This window comes from Ursus americanus, chromosome 17, assembly GCF_024610735.1.
Source record: "Ursus americanus isolate L20-20 chromosome 17, mUrsAme1.1.p, whole genome shotgun sequence".
Lineage (NCBI taxonomy): Eukaryota > Metazoa > Chordata > Mammalia > Carnivora > Ursidae > Ursus > Ursus americanus.
The window spans coordinates 8,715,492-8,733,250 of record NC_142143.1 but is presented as its reverse complement, the minus strand read 5'-3'; the positions used below and the strand labels follow the sequence as shown (position 1 = coordinate 8,733,250).

The following is a 17,759-nucleotide window of genomic DNA, read 5'->3' as shown; positions in this document are numbered from 1 at the left end:
TTTTGGTTTTGATCAATTGTGTGCTAAAAGTAATTGTAATGATAAATCAATCTAGAAATAATATTTTACCACTTAAAAAAAAGCCTCTGGTCCTAGAAAATGTAGAAAAACAATTTCAATTTATATACATGTTTGATGTAGAGAACACTTTCAGGCATCAAAATACTTTCTATTCCGATGAAATCCTGTGAGGGATGTGGAGTGGAAATATGACTTCAAGGAGAAAAGGGAATTACATGATGTAAAGCTTCCAACGGTTAAAGACTGTGTTCTTTCAAATGAATGGCTGCAGGTAGCAGTCACACAGTGCTTAGTGCTTAAAAGTCTCATGGAACTGTTTCATTTTGTTTTCTTTTATCCTTAATGTCAATATTTTGAATTATGTCCTTTGCAGGGACTTAGGATACAATTTCACATGTCAACCTAAAAATGCATCAGGAGGGATGTAATTTTTCAAATAATTTTAGGGGCTATGCAAGGAAAATAGCTTGAAAACCTATGGTATAAGACCTGGTAGTCCTCGCCTTCAGAAAGTTTACAGCCTGACTCGGGAGATAAGACTGACATACAGACTTAAGGGAAACAATCAGAGGAAAACAAGACCATGCAAACTTTCTTAAATTATGTTACTTTAGGAATAAACATTCTAAGGAGGGAAAAAACGGTGCGCACCAGAGTATCACAAAGTGCCTCAAATAGGAAATCAAATTCGAACAAGGCTTTGAAGGAGGGCTAGGATCCTGATAAATGTAGAATGAGAAATTATCCCAAGTAGAAGGTACTACGTGGGCAAGAGGAGCGAATCTGATATATGCCAAAGACACGGAAGAAAGAATAAGAACTTCACAATTATGGCTCTAACTTTTCATCTTCTCCTAATGTCACATGAAAATGAATAATTAAAATGAGCTTATTTTGGGGCCTGGAGATTTTATAATGAATACTGGTAAACAGTAGTGGCTTGAGGCTTAGATCATCTATGTACTTTCATGTGATTCATCAGGAACTACCTTTATGATCACGCTTTGAGTATTCGGCAACAAAATTATCCTTGGAGTGATAAGGACTTAGGTTTAGACATCACAGAGATAGATTAATAACAATTGCAGGAAGTCAACTTTGAAGTGAAGTGTGAGGAAAACTGAAGGATAGCAAGAACTGTGAAAGAAAAAAATATCTTGAGTATTTAGAGACACATTTTAGGCTAGAATAGCTAAAATATTCTAAACCTGTATTAAATAATCTTCTAGGGGCAAGAAGGAGGCAGTTAGCACAAAGTGAGTCTATGGAAATTCATCTGAGACTTTTTTTTAGCATCAGCACAACACTGGAAGTGAGGTGTCCTTAATTAAATTAGGAGATTACACAAGATTTATTTCTGGATTTTCACAAGCAAATGGAAGGGGAGAGCACACGTTCAGTTTCTTGGTGGAAATGAAGTCCCTTTGGTATCATAAGCTATTTATCAGCTGAGACGGTGAAGTCCCAAGCCAGAAGGACTCGTGTGCAAATGTGAAACCCCAAAGGGAAAAGTGAAGGCGCTGAGGTAGTGATGCTATCGGGTCATTCGAAGATGAGAGGTTAGATACCAAGGCTGGAGATGCCGGGAGGAAACCATCGAGAGAGAGGCTGTAGATTTCACGGAGCCTGTACAACTCAGATAATACTGCAGAGCAGAACTACAGACCCTGTGTTTGTTTCTTAGAGGAGATACCAAACTGACATTCAAACCGTCAGACATTAACAAGGCAAGAGCACGCTTTGGAATGAAATGCAGCACAAATTTGGTAAATTCCCAAACTGCTCCACTTATTATACAGTACCTAATAGATACTGTTGCTATGTATAGGGTCCTTTCAGGTGTAGTGTAAATAAATTAAATCATTTACTTAACCAAATCAGCTTTAAAAAGAAAATGCATCCACCAAAGAAAATACTCTGTGGGCTAATGAACTGATAAGATATGGAAGTCTCATAGTGATTATCTTTATATCTAACTTGTGCAGCATCACGAGTTTGGAACCTTAACAACTTCACTGTCTTAGAGCATAAATGCACTTAAGCATCTTCAAGTAATTGAAATTTGTCCTAATTTTTTAAACTTCCATTTTGTAATAATTTCAAACTTATGGAAATATTGCTGCAAGAATAGTACACAGAACTCCCATATACTCTTTATCCAGGTTTACCAATTGTTAACATTTTGTTCCATTTGCTATATAATTCTCTTTCTTCACGGACATACACATATTATGATACTCCTATATTTTAAACCTTGAGGAAAAGCCACTGTCATAGGTTGGGTTCCCCAGGAAACCAATCCCAAGGTTCATTTTTGTATAAGGGAGATCCATTAGGCAGTACTCTCTGGAACAAGACCGGTGAGGAGCGTGGAAGGCAGGACTGGGCCAAGGGAGAAACTGATCTGTAATATGGCTGCAGCAGAGGCCGTGACGGATGCTACCAGGAGCTGTGGAGCTGGGCTGGCTCTTCACAGTTGTCCTGCCTTGAAGCAAGGGAGCAGCCCAGCCACAACCACAGGTCACTGGATATTGTTTCCCTCAGGAAGGGGCTGTGACATTGGGCCAAGAGGTTCTCTTCAACTGTTGGGAATTCCCAGACAAGGACTGAGCTGAGATTCCTCACTGGCCTACCCTCCCAGCAGCCAAGGGAACGAGTGCCTTGATCCTGAAGGGGGGGTCCGGGAGGCACCACAACGTTCACCATAGACACCATCTTTAGGCTCCTATTTACTTCTGAGAAATGCTGCGGAGGGCCTGGAGGTAGAGTGTGAGCCCTGTAAATCTTTTTTGAAAGATGAATTTTGAGATTAGTGGAGAAAAGCCTTTCTCCCCCCAACGAAAACAAAACAAAACAAAAGAATAAGAAAGTAGAGATGTTTAAGCAACTTTAAAAATTAAATTTTAAATAGATAAGAAAAGGTGAAAAAGGGGGCGCCTGGGTGGCACAGCGGTTAAGCGTCTGCCTTCGGCTCAGGGCGTGATCCCGGTGTTATGGGATCGAGCCCCACATCAGGCTCTTCCGCTATGAGCCTGCTTCTTCCTCTCCCACTGCCCCTGCTTGTGTTCCCTCTCTCGCTGGCTGTCTCTATCTCTGTCGAATGAATAAATAAAATCTTTAAAAAAAAAAAAAAAAAGAAAAGGTGAGAAAGGACAGACTTCTGTTGTAGGAGATCTTAAAAAGGGAGTTGAGGCAATTTTATTTCTGTGTTTTGCTAACAATAGCATAGGAAATTTGAGACACTGCCAGTAGTTCTGACTTAAGAATAACAGGGAACAGGAAAACGCACAGACTGTGTTAAGTGCTCAGCCGGAGACGAGGCACATACAGTCACTACACAGGCAGGATTAAGTAAGTATTCAGGGGCTGGCTCCTAGGTTAAGACAGTACATGGAAACTGCAACACATCTTTACTACCTGCAAAACACACATTTCCATCACTGAAAATCTAAGAAATTAAAAAATGTAAAAGAAATTTAAAAGAAATTTTTTAAAAAGTCAAAACTAATCCAAAAAAGTTTACAACGGCAATCTAACATTTTAAATTTAAGTTTAAAAATCTAAAAAATTTTAAAAGGAAAATGACTGGGGGCCAAGGAAAGTATCCCCTATCCCCCGAATGTGATAGCGATGAGGTGATAAGATTCTGAGATTTCTCATCACTATCCACATGTCTGGAACAAGGGGAACTGAGCAGACAATCCTTTTCTCACTCCTTATGACTGAGAAAAGGTGGAAATTGGTAAAGGGGAAAAAAGAGGTGTACCAGAGTGCGTAAATACAGATGCTGGCGCTTTAACGGAAGGGAAAGCTACAGTTTCACACTGAATGGGGTGGATGATCTGAAGTTCAAGAGCATCTCCCCACCCCAGGGCAGCAGGACACGTTTCCTAGCTGGACAGGATGGGCAGGACCCCGTACAAAAGGCTCAGAGGACGGAGCAGAGTCCAGGTATTCCAAACAAGATCGCATATGGCCCCCAAGGCTCCCATTCCTCATGGCCGCAGAAAAATGGATAAAATAAGAAACAGCACACAAACTGCAACTTGGTGAAGAAAACAAACTGGTCTCAGACATGGTGGGAGGAGTCAAGAAATCACTAAGTGTATCTGAGCCAGTAGCTGCCGAATATGATGGTGCCGTCCTACATCACCTCTTTTACTTCTTACGACAACCCTGTGATAGAAACCATATCTCCCCATTTTACAGAAGATGAAATTGTGGCACAAAGGCTTGCATGTCCAAGGGCACACAGTCCACACAGCCTGAGTCGGGATTCAAGTCCGGTCAATAAGGTGCGAGGACCCAAGAGATTAACCCTTACTCGTTACTGCCTTCAAAACACAGCGCCTGGTGAGAGCTGTCTAAGCGTCAGCAAGAGGGGAAGAGAACAGGCAACTACACGATCACAGTCCAGGGGGAAAAGAGGAGGAGGAAGGGAGGGGGAAGCGAGAGAGCGAGAGAGGAATATGCAAAAAATAGACTCCAAATGTACAAGAGAATATACTTTAAGGAACAGAAGGATGTTCCTCACAATATGGCATTAAATGGTTCTGGAAGTTATTGTAAATTGTGTATTTTCATATATTTCATTTTAGAATTGTTGCTACTATATAACAATACAAGGTTGAGCATTTAAAAAAAATGTTTCTTGGCCTTACATGTTTCCTCCTCTTTTTTTAGGAAATGCTTTCCATATCTCCTTCCTATTTTTTCCGTTGGGCTGTCCTTTTCTCACTGATTTGCAGAAATTCTTTATATATTCTGGATAATCCTTTGTCACTTACATATGTTAGAAATTTTTCTCCTAGTTTGGGACTATCTTCTTCACTTCTTATAGGGTGTTTTTTAACAAAGAGACGATTCTTAAATTTAATATAGTTTTAGAAGTTTTCTATTGCTGCCAAAAATTACAACAAACTTAGTGGCTTAAAACAACGCCCATTATATTATGCCACAGTTGTATAGCTCGGCAGTCCAGGCAGGTTTGACCGGGTCCTCTGCTTTGGGTCTCACAAGGCCAAAATCAAGGTGTCAGCCAAGCTGGACTCTTCTCTGAAGACTGTGAGGAGCAATCCACTTCCAAGATCATTCAGGCTGTTGGCAGAATTTGGTTTCCTTGTGGTTGTAGGACTGAGGTCTCCATTTCCTTGCTGGCTGGCAACCAGGGCTCACTCTCAGCTTCTAGAAGCCACTTGCATTCCTTATTACTCCATTTTCAAGGCAGTAAGGGTGCATCAAATCCTTCTCAGACTTGAAATCTGTGACTTCGTCTTCTGCCGCCAGCTGGGGAAAACTCCGCTTTTAAAGGGCATGTATGATTGGATTAAGCCCACCTGGATATTCCCTTTTTTTTTTTTTTTTTGAATGTTTAAGTGACTTTATTAGAAAGTTTAATTGAAAATGACTATAAAATGGTAAGCGTTTTACACCAGTAAACAAAGAATATCCATTATTTTTATATTTATTATTTATTTAAAATAAATTAATTAACATATAGTTATTATTCGTTTCAGAGGTAGAATTTAGTGATTCATCAGTTGCATATAACACCAGTGCTCGTTACATCAAGTGCCCTCCTTAATGCCCATCACCCAGTTACCCCATCCCCCACCCATCTTCCCTCCAACAACCCTCAGTTTGTTATAGTTAAGACTTGTCGCTTATAGTTTGTCTCCCTCTCTGATTTTATCTAATTTTATTTTTCCTTCCCTTCCCCTATGTTCATCTGTTTTGTTTCTTAAATTCCACATGAGTGAAGTCATATATTTGTCGTTCTCTGATTGACTTATTTCGTTTAGCAAAATACCCTCTAGTTCCATCCACGTCGTTGCAAATGGCAAGATTTCATTCTTTTTGATGGCTGTTTTGACATATAATGTAACATAATCATGGGAGTGAGAACGCTTCCCATTCACAACCTGTAATGCCCACCTCTCAAAGGGGAAGGGATTACATAAAGACAAAGTCATTGGGGCTTATTCTCAGAATACTCCCTACCACAAGAGTTAAACTTACAAATGCTTTTTTAATACTTGGCACTTTTTCGGTTACGTTTAAGAAATCCTTCCCTATCCCAATGTAAAAAAGATATTCTCCTTTATTTTCTCCTAAACATTTTGATGTCTTTTTTTTTCTCCTTTAAGTCTTGAATTCCTCTAGAAATTGTTTTTGTGCATATGAGGTAGAGACCCAATTTCACTTTTTTCAAAATGAATAAATAATTGCCCCAGCATTATGTATGAAGTAGCCCATCTTCCCCCCACCAATGTGGAACACCACCTCTGTCATATACGACGATAACCCCGCTGCACAGGTCTGTTTGCTGGCATCTAGTTTGTTCCGTTGGCGCACGCGCCTATCCCTCCTCCGTCCATACCACACTGTTGTGATGACTCCTGCTTTAGTCATGTCATCCAGAAAGGCAAGCCCTCCACTTTTTCTTCTTCAGGAATGTTTTGGATATTCTTGACCTTTTGATTCTTCCAGATAAATTTGGGAATCAGCCCATCAAATTCAATTTTTAAGATCCTTTTTGGATTTTGATTATAATTGCTCTGAATCAGTGGTTCTCAACTGGGGGCAATTTTGGCCCTCAGGTAACATCTGATAATGTCTGCAGACAGTTTGGGTTCTCACAACAGGAAGGGATGTGTATTAATAGCATCTGGTGGGTAGAGGCCAGGGATAATGCTAAATGTCCTACTACACTGCACAGGACAGTCCCCACAACAAAGAATTATCTGGCTTCAAATGGCCATAGTACCAAGCTTGAGGAAAACCTCCACTAAATTTGTGCAATTTGGAGAGAACTGATATTTACATTTTTGAGTATTTCTATAAACAAACATGAATATCATTCTATTGATATAGGTCATCTTTAATGTATTTCATTTAAGTGTTATAATTTTCAGTGTACAGGTCTTGTACATCTTTTTTTAAGATTTATCCTTAAGTAGATAATGATTTTTTGCTATTATAAATGGTATTTTTAAAAAATTATGTTTACTGCTTGGTGCTGATAATAAAAAGATAATTTGATTTACATATTTTGATATTATAGTCAGCCATCTTGCTAAAACTCTCTTTATTTCTAATATGTCTGTAGATCCTTTCAAGTTTTCTATGTGTAGATCCTATCACCTGCAAATACATTTTTCTTCCATTTCTAGACTTTTCCTTTCAATTTCTCTTATTTTACTGTGATTGGTTAGGGACAGTATAAAGCTGAACAGAAGCAAGGAGAATGGGAACATATTTTTCTACCTGATTCTAAAAGGAGTACTTCCACATTTAAGTGTCTGAAAAATTAAATTTACATTTTTAAAATTCAAACTTACATTTTTGCTAGAAAAAGTGGTCTGTGTAATATAGAGGTTTTGAAATGTTAAGACTTTATAATCAATTATAAAATCCATATTTTAAAAAGATGTTTTACTTACTTGACCTATCAATAATTAAGAGAGAGACTTTAAAATCATTACTATAATGGGATATGCTTCAATCTCTTCCTATAGTTCTACCATTTTCTGCTCTATGTACTTTGAAGTTATTTTATTCAGTATACTCACATTTAGAAATGTTATGTCTTCCTGGGGATTTAAGCCTGTTATCATTATCCTTAATAATGCTTTTGGCTTTAAATTCTACCTTATCTGGGGCGCCTGGGTGGCTCAGTCGTTAAGCGTCTGCCTTCGGCTCAGGGCGTGATCCCGGCGTTCCGGGATCGAGTCCCACATCGGGCTCCTCTGCTGGGAGGAGCCTGCTTCTTCCTCTCCCACTCCCCCTGCTTGTGTTCCCTCTCTCGCTGCTGTCTCTCTGTCACATAAATAAATAAAATCTTTAAAAAAATAAATAAATAAATTCTACTTTATCTGATATTAATATAGCTACACCAGTTTTCTTTAGTATATGTCTGGTTTTTTTCCACCCATTTGCTTTTAACCTTTATGTGGACTTATGTGTGCCACATATATCTGGACTTCTTTTTCCCCAATTTGATGATCCCTGCCTTAAGATGAGCTTAATCCACTGTTATTTATCATGATTATTAATATATTTGGCCTTATTTCTAACATTTTACCTTTCTTATTTCCATCTATCCCACTTTATCTATGCTTCTTGCTCTTTTTTTTTTTTTTTTTAAGATTTTATTTATTTATTTGACTGAAAGAAAGAGAGAGAGTGCACACAAGCAGGGGGAGTGGCAGGCAGAGGGAGAGGGAGAAGCAACATCCCTGTAGTGCAGGGAGCCCAATGTGGGCCTCGATTCCAGGATCCTGAGATCATGACCTGAGCCGTAGGCAGACACTTAACAGACTGAGCTATCCAGGCGCCCCTATGCTTCTTGCTCTTTATAAACTTTGATTTTCTCATCCTATTTTTTCACTACTTTGGAATTTATGCACTCTACTTCTCTTCTTTTGGTGTTAATCCTTTCAAGTTTATCACGCACATTTACTTTTAAAAGTTGAGGGTTGGGACACCTGGGTGGCTCAGTCTGTTAAGCATCTGCCTTCCGCTCAGGTCATGATCCCAGGCTCCCAGCTCAGTGGGGAGCCTGCTTCTCCCTTTCCCTCTGTCTGCCACTCCCCCTGCTTGTGTGTGCCCACTCTCTCTCTCTGACAAATAAATAAAATCTTTAAAAAAATTAAAATTAAAGTTGAGGGTCAGATAATATCCTTACCCTTCTCTCAAAAAATATAAGGATCTTAGAACACTGAGTTCTGTAGACTCACTTCCAACGTACATACCATGGCTACCCATGATTTTAGTTGTTTTTCACACTCAAAAGTTAGACATTACTATTTTACACAGAAAGTGTTTATTTTATATACAAGTTTATTAGTCGTTAGTCACTCCTTCTTGCATTTCCAACCATTCTTCCAGAATAATTTTCCTTCTTTTTGAAGTATATCCTTTAACGAAGGTCTCTTGGTGGTAAGCTCTCCGGTTTTTTATTTATCTGTAAGTGATTATTTCACCCTTATCTCTGAATGACAGTTTTGCTGGGTACATAATCACAAGCTGTTATTTTCTCTCAGCACTTTGAAAATGCTGTATCACTGTCTTCTGGCCTCCGCTGTAGCTGAAGAGAGAGGTCACCGGCAGGGTAACTGTCATTCCCCTGCGGATGTGTCCTCTATGTCTTAACACTGCTTTCGTGTTTTCCTTTTCCTTTGGACAGATCCCCTAGGTTCACTAAATTAAGTTTTTGATTTCTGTGGTTTTTCTCATTTCTGTAAGTGTCCATTTTTCAAATTCATATATGCATGCCTAATAATCTTTTTTTCAAAAGATTTTATTTGAGAGAGAGAGCACAAGCAGGGGGAGCAGCAGGCAGAGGAAGAAGCAGACTCCCCGCTTAGTAGGGAGCCCAATGTGGGGCTTGATCCCAGGACTCCAGGATCATGACCTGAGTCAAAGGCAGCCACTTAACCAACTGAGCCACCCAGGCACCCCATAATCTTTTCTTTTCTTTTCTTTTTTTTAAGTAAAACAGTTTTAACTTTTAGAGTTTGGTTTGGCCCAAGGAGCCAGGCGATGACAGATATAACTGACATTTGAATAACTGGATTAATTTAGAGAAAGATAAATCCAGTTTTGACGCTTTTGCTTGTGTGTTAGTCTTTTTAATTTAAGACTTTATTTTTCAGAGCAATTTTAGGTTTACAACAAAATTGAGAGGGAAGAACAGAGATCTTCCATATACCCCTCCCTGGCACATGCATCAGCTCCCCCCATCAACACGGTGATTAATCCTTTATTTATTTAGATATTTAAATGCCTAGCTATTCTATATCACGTATCTGACCTTTCTACTATCTACAATCTCTGGGGGGCTACTCATTTTTTCCTGGGTTGGTGATATGGATTGTGAGCGCACTGCCTGATTTTAATTGGTGGGAACCCTATGGGCCTAACCTGTGAACTGACCTTTATTCTTGCAGAGAAAACTACTTTGAGTCACTTCAGCCCCACCTTGAGTGTCTGAGTTCAGCACAGCAAACCCAGGCTTTCCTTCCCAATGCTCAAGTCAGGACCAAAACCACTTTCTTAACTATTGACAAGCACCCTTAAACAATTCAACCCCAACAGGTACCTGCGGTGTCCTACAGGCACCAGCTCCACGTTCCTCTGACCCTAGTTTATATGTCCTGTCCTTATTTTGTTTATTTAATTAAGTTAATTAATTAATTCAAATTTTTGGAAGGCAAGATCTTTGGAGACTTCCCATACCCCTAGCAAGGCCAGAAATGTCATGATGGTTCGTCATTTACAGTCTTTGGTTACTATGCAATAAAGGAGTTTCTTGGAGCCCCTAGTAAGTCTCATCACTAGAAGTAGACTGAAAATATCTTTTAGGAAAAAATGCATCTAGTGCAATGCCATTTTTATAAAAATAAGTTCTCTCTAGTTATCCGTTTTCTGTATGTATATATGCACAGAAAGATGCCTAGAATTTATGCTCATCTGACATGAATTATGGCTATTTCTGAGTGATGAGATTGGAAGTGATTGATTCTTTACTGTTTTGGAGCCTGTATTGTTTTTATAAGAATAGAGTAATTTTTCTGAAACAAAAAAAAAGAACGAAATTAAGGGCACTCCGCTGGCTCAGTTGGTAAAGCATGTGACTCTTGATCTCTTGATCTTGGGGTTGTGAGTTTGGGCCCCCTATTTGATGTAGAGATCACTTAAAAATAAAATCCAAAAAAAAAAAAAAAAAAAAAAAGAAGGAAAAGAACCAGACTGGAAGTGAATATTCTAAGATGTTAATGGCACTTGGTTTAGGGTGATAGAGATTGAAGCTACTGTTATTTTCTTTATTGTACACTTGTTTATTTATTTATTTTTTTTTTTAAAGATTTTTTTATTTATTTATGTGACAGAGAGACAGCCAGCGAGAGAGGGAACACAGCAGGGGGAGTGGGAGAGGAAGAAGCAGGCTCCCAGCGGAGGAGCCCGATGTGGGACTCAATCCCGGAACGCCAGGATCACGCCCTGAGCCAAAGACAGACGCTTTTTTTTTTTTTTTTTTTTTAAAGATTTTATTTATTTATTTGACAGAGAGAGACAGCCAGCGAGAGAGGGAACACAGCAGGGGGAGTGGGAGAGGAAGAAGCAGGCTCATAGCGGAGGAGCCTGATGTGGGACTCGATCCCGGCACGCCAGGATCACGCCCTGAGCCGAAGGCAGACGCTTTAACGACTGCGCTACCCAGGCGCCCCATACACTTGTTTATTTTAAGTTGAAAAAAATCACTGCTTGACATTCATCAGTGCAGATGTTTTAGTAGGAACCTCCACTTGTACCATAAGCCCTGCCATCTAGACTGTGTGTGACACGGCAACCAAGTATGACTCCACATCAACTCTGTTAGTACAAGGTTCACCGTAGGAAGTAACATTAACACTGGTGTTTGTGCTTATAAAAGCATGACAACTACTTGGAAGTTTTACTTTTGGTCCAACAGGAAACATACATGATTTTTAGGGAAATATTTCCCTGATATAGAGTGCTACAACATTTAACATAGACCAGAATAATCCTTCTCTAATACAAGTAAAGTCCCATTGCAAAGAATAATACCGCTAAAGAGCTCTTTATGGAAGATCAGATGACCAACAGAGGTAATGCTTGGCTGGTCGGGTTGTAAGCGACGTCTCTGGTGATAGTTTTTATAATTATCACCTCTAAGGAAAGGGTGTGATGCTGATGCTTACGGCTCAGAGAAGCAGAGTTGTAACCATGCACATATAGTTTTTGTGTGTTTCTGCTCTCTTAGAGGTTATATCTAGTGATAGCTTTCACTCTGTTTTAAAAAATAGATGTTCAAAAAGAGTTTTGGTGAATGATGGCATCGTGGAAATGTTTGTCGTGAGAGCACATGTACATCAAACAACTATCGTTCGGTACATCTCTTACTTCAAACAATAGAATCACCTAAACAAAAACCTTCCAAGCCATCTACCACAATTAAAACTTGGGGAAAACATCTAAGAATAGAAACAAAGGAGTAGCGGTAGTAATGTGTGTATAACACCTTCTCCAAAGTACTTTTTCCCCTTGCTAATTTACCACAAAGAAGCGGGGCACAGCTGTTTCAGCTCTAGATCCTAAAGCCTGGGAATCAGATTTCTAGCAACGCATTCAACTTTACATTTCAATGTAACTAAGTAATTTAGAGATGTCTTTAAATACCTCCTGATGGAAATGCACCTGTGTAATACCATCACTTGCCTCTCTGAAATGTTAGTTGTTTTCAATTTCTCTTTCTTCTCCAATTCATCATCTACTTACCCCATTTCCTCTCTATATTCTATCTCTACACATTACCTTTCCCTCATTTCAATGACCCTAGAGCAGGATGCTGCATTGAAACAACCATCTCTTACAGAGCTTCCCTCCAATTCGTATCGCCTTCATTTCTACACAAAGCAGTAAGAATTATCTTCCACCAACAGCTGTTTTCAGTAATAAGAAAGCTAAGTTCTGTGACTAAGCTAAGCATCCCTTCTGTTCTCCAAGGCCTACAGTGGTTCCTAGTTGCTAGTGGTACTGAAGTGAAATCTCCAAGAACTGCTCATTATGTCCTTTATGAACTCTCAATGACCTGTCCACATTTTTGACATATTCAAATTTATGTTTTTTTATTCCATTTAGTCTGACAACCATGCATTAACATGATTAATTTGTTTCTTGTTTTCTTTGCCACTACAGTAGCGACTATTTATTCTCCTGTATATTTATTCTCTCCTTCCTTAACAATGGATCCTCTAACTTTAATCGGGACACATGGCTATCCAGGATAAAGACCACATTTTTCAGCCTCTCTTGCGGTGAGGAGCGTCATAACTAAGTGCTAAACAATAATATGAAAGCCAAAATGTTATAAGCAACTTTAAGAAGGGGAAGGAGTATTCCTATTCTTTTTTTTTTTTTTTTCAATTTTATGTATTTATTTGAGAGAGAGAGAGAGTACAAGCAGGGAGAACAGCAGGCAGAGGGAGAAGCAGACTCCCTGCTGAGCAGGGAGCCCAACGCAGGGTTCCATCCCAGGACCCCAGGATCATGACCTGAGCTGAAGGCAGACAGTTAACTGAGCCACACAGGTGCCCCCATAATATTCATATTTTCAAGCGCTCCTCCTTCCTACTGGCTAGAAGGGAGATGTGATGGCTGGAGCTCAAACAGCTATCTTGGATCATGAAGTGGAAGTTACGTGATGAGTTTGGTGGAGCGACAAGACAGACAGATCCCTGGGTCCCTGATATCATGAAGAGCTGTATCAGTCCTAGAATATCTAGTTCTGGATTATTTTTGGAAGAGAGAAAAAATCCTATTATGTTTAAGCTGTTAACATTTTTGTGGCCTCTTCTATCACTTCTGGGAACGCCTGATTCTAATTGATCCACCTATCTCTGAGTTTTCATTTGCTACTTCTGTCCCACAAAAAATGTTCCCCCAATTTATTTTCTTATCTCCCTCAGCAACCCCCCCACACACCAAATTGTCAGTTTTCTTTCTTCCTTTAAAATACAGCTTCTGGGGTGCCTGGGTGGCTTAGTTGGCTAAGCACCCAACTCTTGGTTTCAGCTCAGGTCGTGATCTCATGGGTCGTGAGATCCAGACCCACATTGGGCTCTACGCTCAGCAGGGAGTCTGCTTGAAGATTCTCTCCTCTGCCCCCCCACCGTGTGCATACGCGCGCTCTCTCTCTCTCTAAAATAAATACATAAATCTTTCAAAATAAATAAAATACAACTTCAGATTCAAATGCCTATGTGGAAATGGTTAGTATTGCTAAGCTTGATATAATTACTCTTTTTTGAACGCAAACACACACATCTATGTATCTAGTATGTATGTGTATATATACAGAGTGATGGATAAATGAAGTTTTTAAATAATTTAACAAATTTACCAAGTTTTTACATCTAAACATTCACTATTCACTTTTAAGTAGTACTCTTACTATAAATTCATTTTGATGATGCCATCATTCACCAAAACTCCTTTTTTAACATTTTTTTTTAAACACGCTGAAAGCCATCACTAGATATAACTTCCAAGAGAGCAGAAATACACCCAATTTGGTTACCAGTCCTGGAACAGTGTCTGGCATATAGTAAGTACTCGATATATGTTTGTGATAGGAAAAAAAATTAATTGTAGCAAAACTTCATTTGAAGGTAGACTGACTTTAAAAACAGTCAAAAGTCATTCCAAGCTCAGTTTGGTGAATAAGATGTGTCATAAAGCTAGAGAATATCATTTGGAGTTAAAAAAACAGTGACTATAAAGCAATAAACCTGATTTCCTTGTATCAATCATAAAGATGGCTCAGAGCTGAGCTACTTCTTTGGCAATTTCAAGGTTCATTTCTTAAGCTTACAGGTAAGTACGCCAAGCTCGCTCCAGCTTGCACTGGGAGTTCCCTTTGCCTGGAACAACCCACATATACATGGATTGTCCCTCACTTCATTTGGGTCTCTGTCTAAATTCCCACGTCCTCCAAAAGGCCTTCCCTCACTCCCTGACCTAAAAGTAAAGCCATCCTTGTCACTCTCTGTCCCCAATACTGCTTTCCTTTTCTTTACAGGAATTGTACCTAACATAATATTTTATATCTATTTTGTTTATGTGTGAATAGTATCTGTCTCTGTCATTAGAATATTTGCTCCATGATGCAAGGGACTATGTTTTACTCACTGCTATAGCTCCAAATTTCTGCTCGATATGCAAATTTCAAATAAATTCCATAAATATAAGTCTATAATGAAAGAGAAAGCAAGAGAGAAAAGCAATGGAGGGAGAAGAAGAAAGCCAACAGAGAAGTAGCAAAAGGAATGAAGAAACTCTGGGGTGAGTTATAGTTGGTGATTTTGCTCTGTAACTCTTTTTCTGTATTACTTTGGACTGAAGGCTTCCATGAGAAAATTTTGGAATGAGTCTCTTATCACTCCTGGAGATTTATTTCAAAATAAAATGGCAACCCTAAAGAAAGAGGTTATGTTTAGAAGCATATAGATGGCATTTACTGTCTTTTACAGTCTTTCCATCTCTCTAGTCCACAGAAGCACAAGCTGAGTGAACATTTGAGAACTCTTGACTGAGTCAAAGAAGTACTTTCGTGATTTTTAGCAGGATTGTTCCATGTTGGTATTACTATTAACATTCTTAATTTCCATATTGAACTGACATTTGGAACATCTGTTCATACTGAATACCTGCAGCTCTTTCAGGATCTTGCTTAATAGAGTTACATGATAAAGCTAGGAGGCAAACCTCTGAAAATACTTTTAACTCTCTGTTCCTCCTACTGTGTCCCTCACTTCCAGCACAAAGTTTAGTTCCTTTCAAGGGACAGTGATTCGAGTCACATTTCTTTAATGTTTTTTGCTTCCTCAAACTGTCCATTCTTTATACAAAACTTATCAACAGGGTTTGTGCCAGAGAATACAGAGCACAATGACATTCCTTTATATTTTAGCAAATTTAATAGAAAAGATAATTGCATTTTCCTAATGATTTCTGTAACATTACAAACAAATCCCTTTTTGAAAAAGTTCAATTCATACTTAAAATTTCAGGCAAAGGAAAGAGTTATATAATACAAGGCACTGTCGTCCTGTAGGAGTTTTAGAGACTTTCAGAATTCTGAGGCACATTTAAGAAAATGTTGATTTCCTGATTGGCAGGATCAAACAGCACAAAACGCACAGATACCCAGACCCTGAGTCTCACATTCCACTTACGATTAAAATCTTAAAATGAATCATGATGACAAATAAGTAGTCACTACTTTAATCCCATTTAAGCTCAAAAATCCCATTTTATTTGAAACCCAGATAAACTGCATCTGAAAATAGTCAAAGTGTTCTGCTATTATTCTTCAGCTTTGTTTTGTACAATGCAATGCCTAACAAAGTAACAGGAGTACTAGTATAGTATTAATATTTCACTACCAAAACCTAATGTTTTATATATATATATATTTTTTTAAAGATTTTATTTATTTATTTGACAGAGATAGAGACAGCCAGTGAGAGAGGAAACACAAGCAGGGGGAGTGGGAGAGGAAGAAGCAGGCTCATAGCAGAGGAGCCTGATGTGGGGCTCGATCCCATAACGCCGGGATCACGCCCTGAGCCGAAGGCAGACGCCCAACCGCTGTGCCACCCAGGCGCCCCTATTTTTTAATTGTTCTTAAATGATACCTACTACATTGTAGGCCAATGTTCATTATACGTACTTTTATAACGTAGCCTTGCAACCTTAAGAAGCTTACGTTTCCTCTCTGAAGCAGGAGTTTCTGGTGTGTGGGCAGAAGCACATGCTGTTGGTGAGTTAGCTGTACCAGGTAATCTTTTAGGAAATGTCACAGAGTAGGAGGTACGCCGTCTTGTCCGACATGCTACTTCCCTCTCTCTGTGCAGCAACTGTTCATCCATCAGCAATGTTATGACTTGCTTAGACTTTTCCCGGATATAATAACCTGAAAAATACATTGAATTTGCATAGGAAGGAAATATTCATTGAGGGTCCAATTTTTATTCTAAAGAAAATTAGGAAAAAAATGTAAGCAATGTAACGAAGTGAAAAAATCTGTAGCAAGTGAAAGGGAAACCTGAGTTTCATTGGAGTTGTCGATAAGTACTCCTTTTCTTATACTTTAAGAAGTAACTAAATGTATGATGAAATCATATCACATATTGACATGACATTTTTCACTTTAAATATGCTGTTTCCTTTTAAAAGCAATACATATCCTGCAATAAATTAAACAATAAAGGCATAAAAGAAGAGGAATAAATTAGATCTAGATATATGACCATGACATATAGCTAAAGATTTTGGGTAATATGGTATCATTCAAATCAGTAACGCACAGGGAAAAATCAATCATTATATATGTACACAGGGCAGAGAAATACATGGGTAGATGGATGGATGGATGATGGATGGGCAGGCAGATGGCCAGCTGTGTCCCCATAGCATTGTTAATATTGGCTACCTTAAAGGAGTACAGTTGGGGTGGGACAAGAGTAGGGAGGACAATTAGATTTTCTTTGACCTAAATCTTATCAAAACAACTTGATGCCATTAATAGAGTGCCAGAGCACAGTCTAAGACCAGAATCCTAATGACAATGCTGTCCTTAACCATCTGTCTCATTCTGATATGTTAGGTGGTCTGTCTGGGCTTGAGTTTTTTATGTGAAAACCAGTAGAAGTATAACTGTTCAGTGTAATTCACAGATATAAAAGTGTACTCATTCAAATATATAGTAGTATTATTACTATTCTCAATCCCCTCCCACGAAAAATGGTAAAGGAAAACCACTTCCCTCTCCACATCTTGGGACCAACTCATAACATCTCATGTTTTCCCAAGCCTTTTTACAAAAGTAAAATGAAAAGTCTCTAAAGATCCACTACTATGTTCATTTTGGGCTTAAGCATGAAGAATTAAAGCATGAATATATGCAACTATAACTTACTAGTAGTGGAAGTAATGAGAAATGGTCAAATGTAGGGCGCCTTTAGACAAAAGAGGCCAACATGTTCTCTGCCAGTCATTTCATAAAGGACTGCTACGGACAGTGACAGAAACCTTTGCTCAAGTTGCCATCTTTCCCAAGATTATTTTATCTACTCTTAATTTCATTTCTTAATCACCTCCTCCTTTCAAACTTCTTTTATAACTGCAGTGAACCGTATCATTCTCGACAC

General features: G+C 38.8%; 1 protein-coding gene across 1 annotated transcript in view; it reads right to left on the bottom strand.

Moving 5' to 3' along the window:
• ENTHD1 (ENTH domain containing 1) overlaps positions 1-17,759 on the bottom strand; it is a 97,489-nt gene that overhangs the window by 61,705 nt on the left and 18,025 nt on the right. Inside the window, exon 2 of the mRNA XM_045779545.2 lies at positions 16,280-16,522. Within this exon, the coding sequence (XP_045635501.1) occupies positions 16,280-16,522 (243 nt within the window). The remainder of the gene's footprint in view (positions 1-16,279; positions 16,523-17,759) is intronic.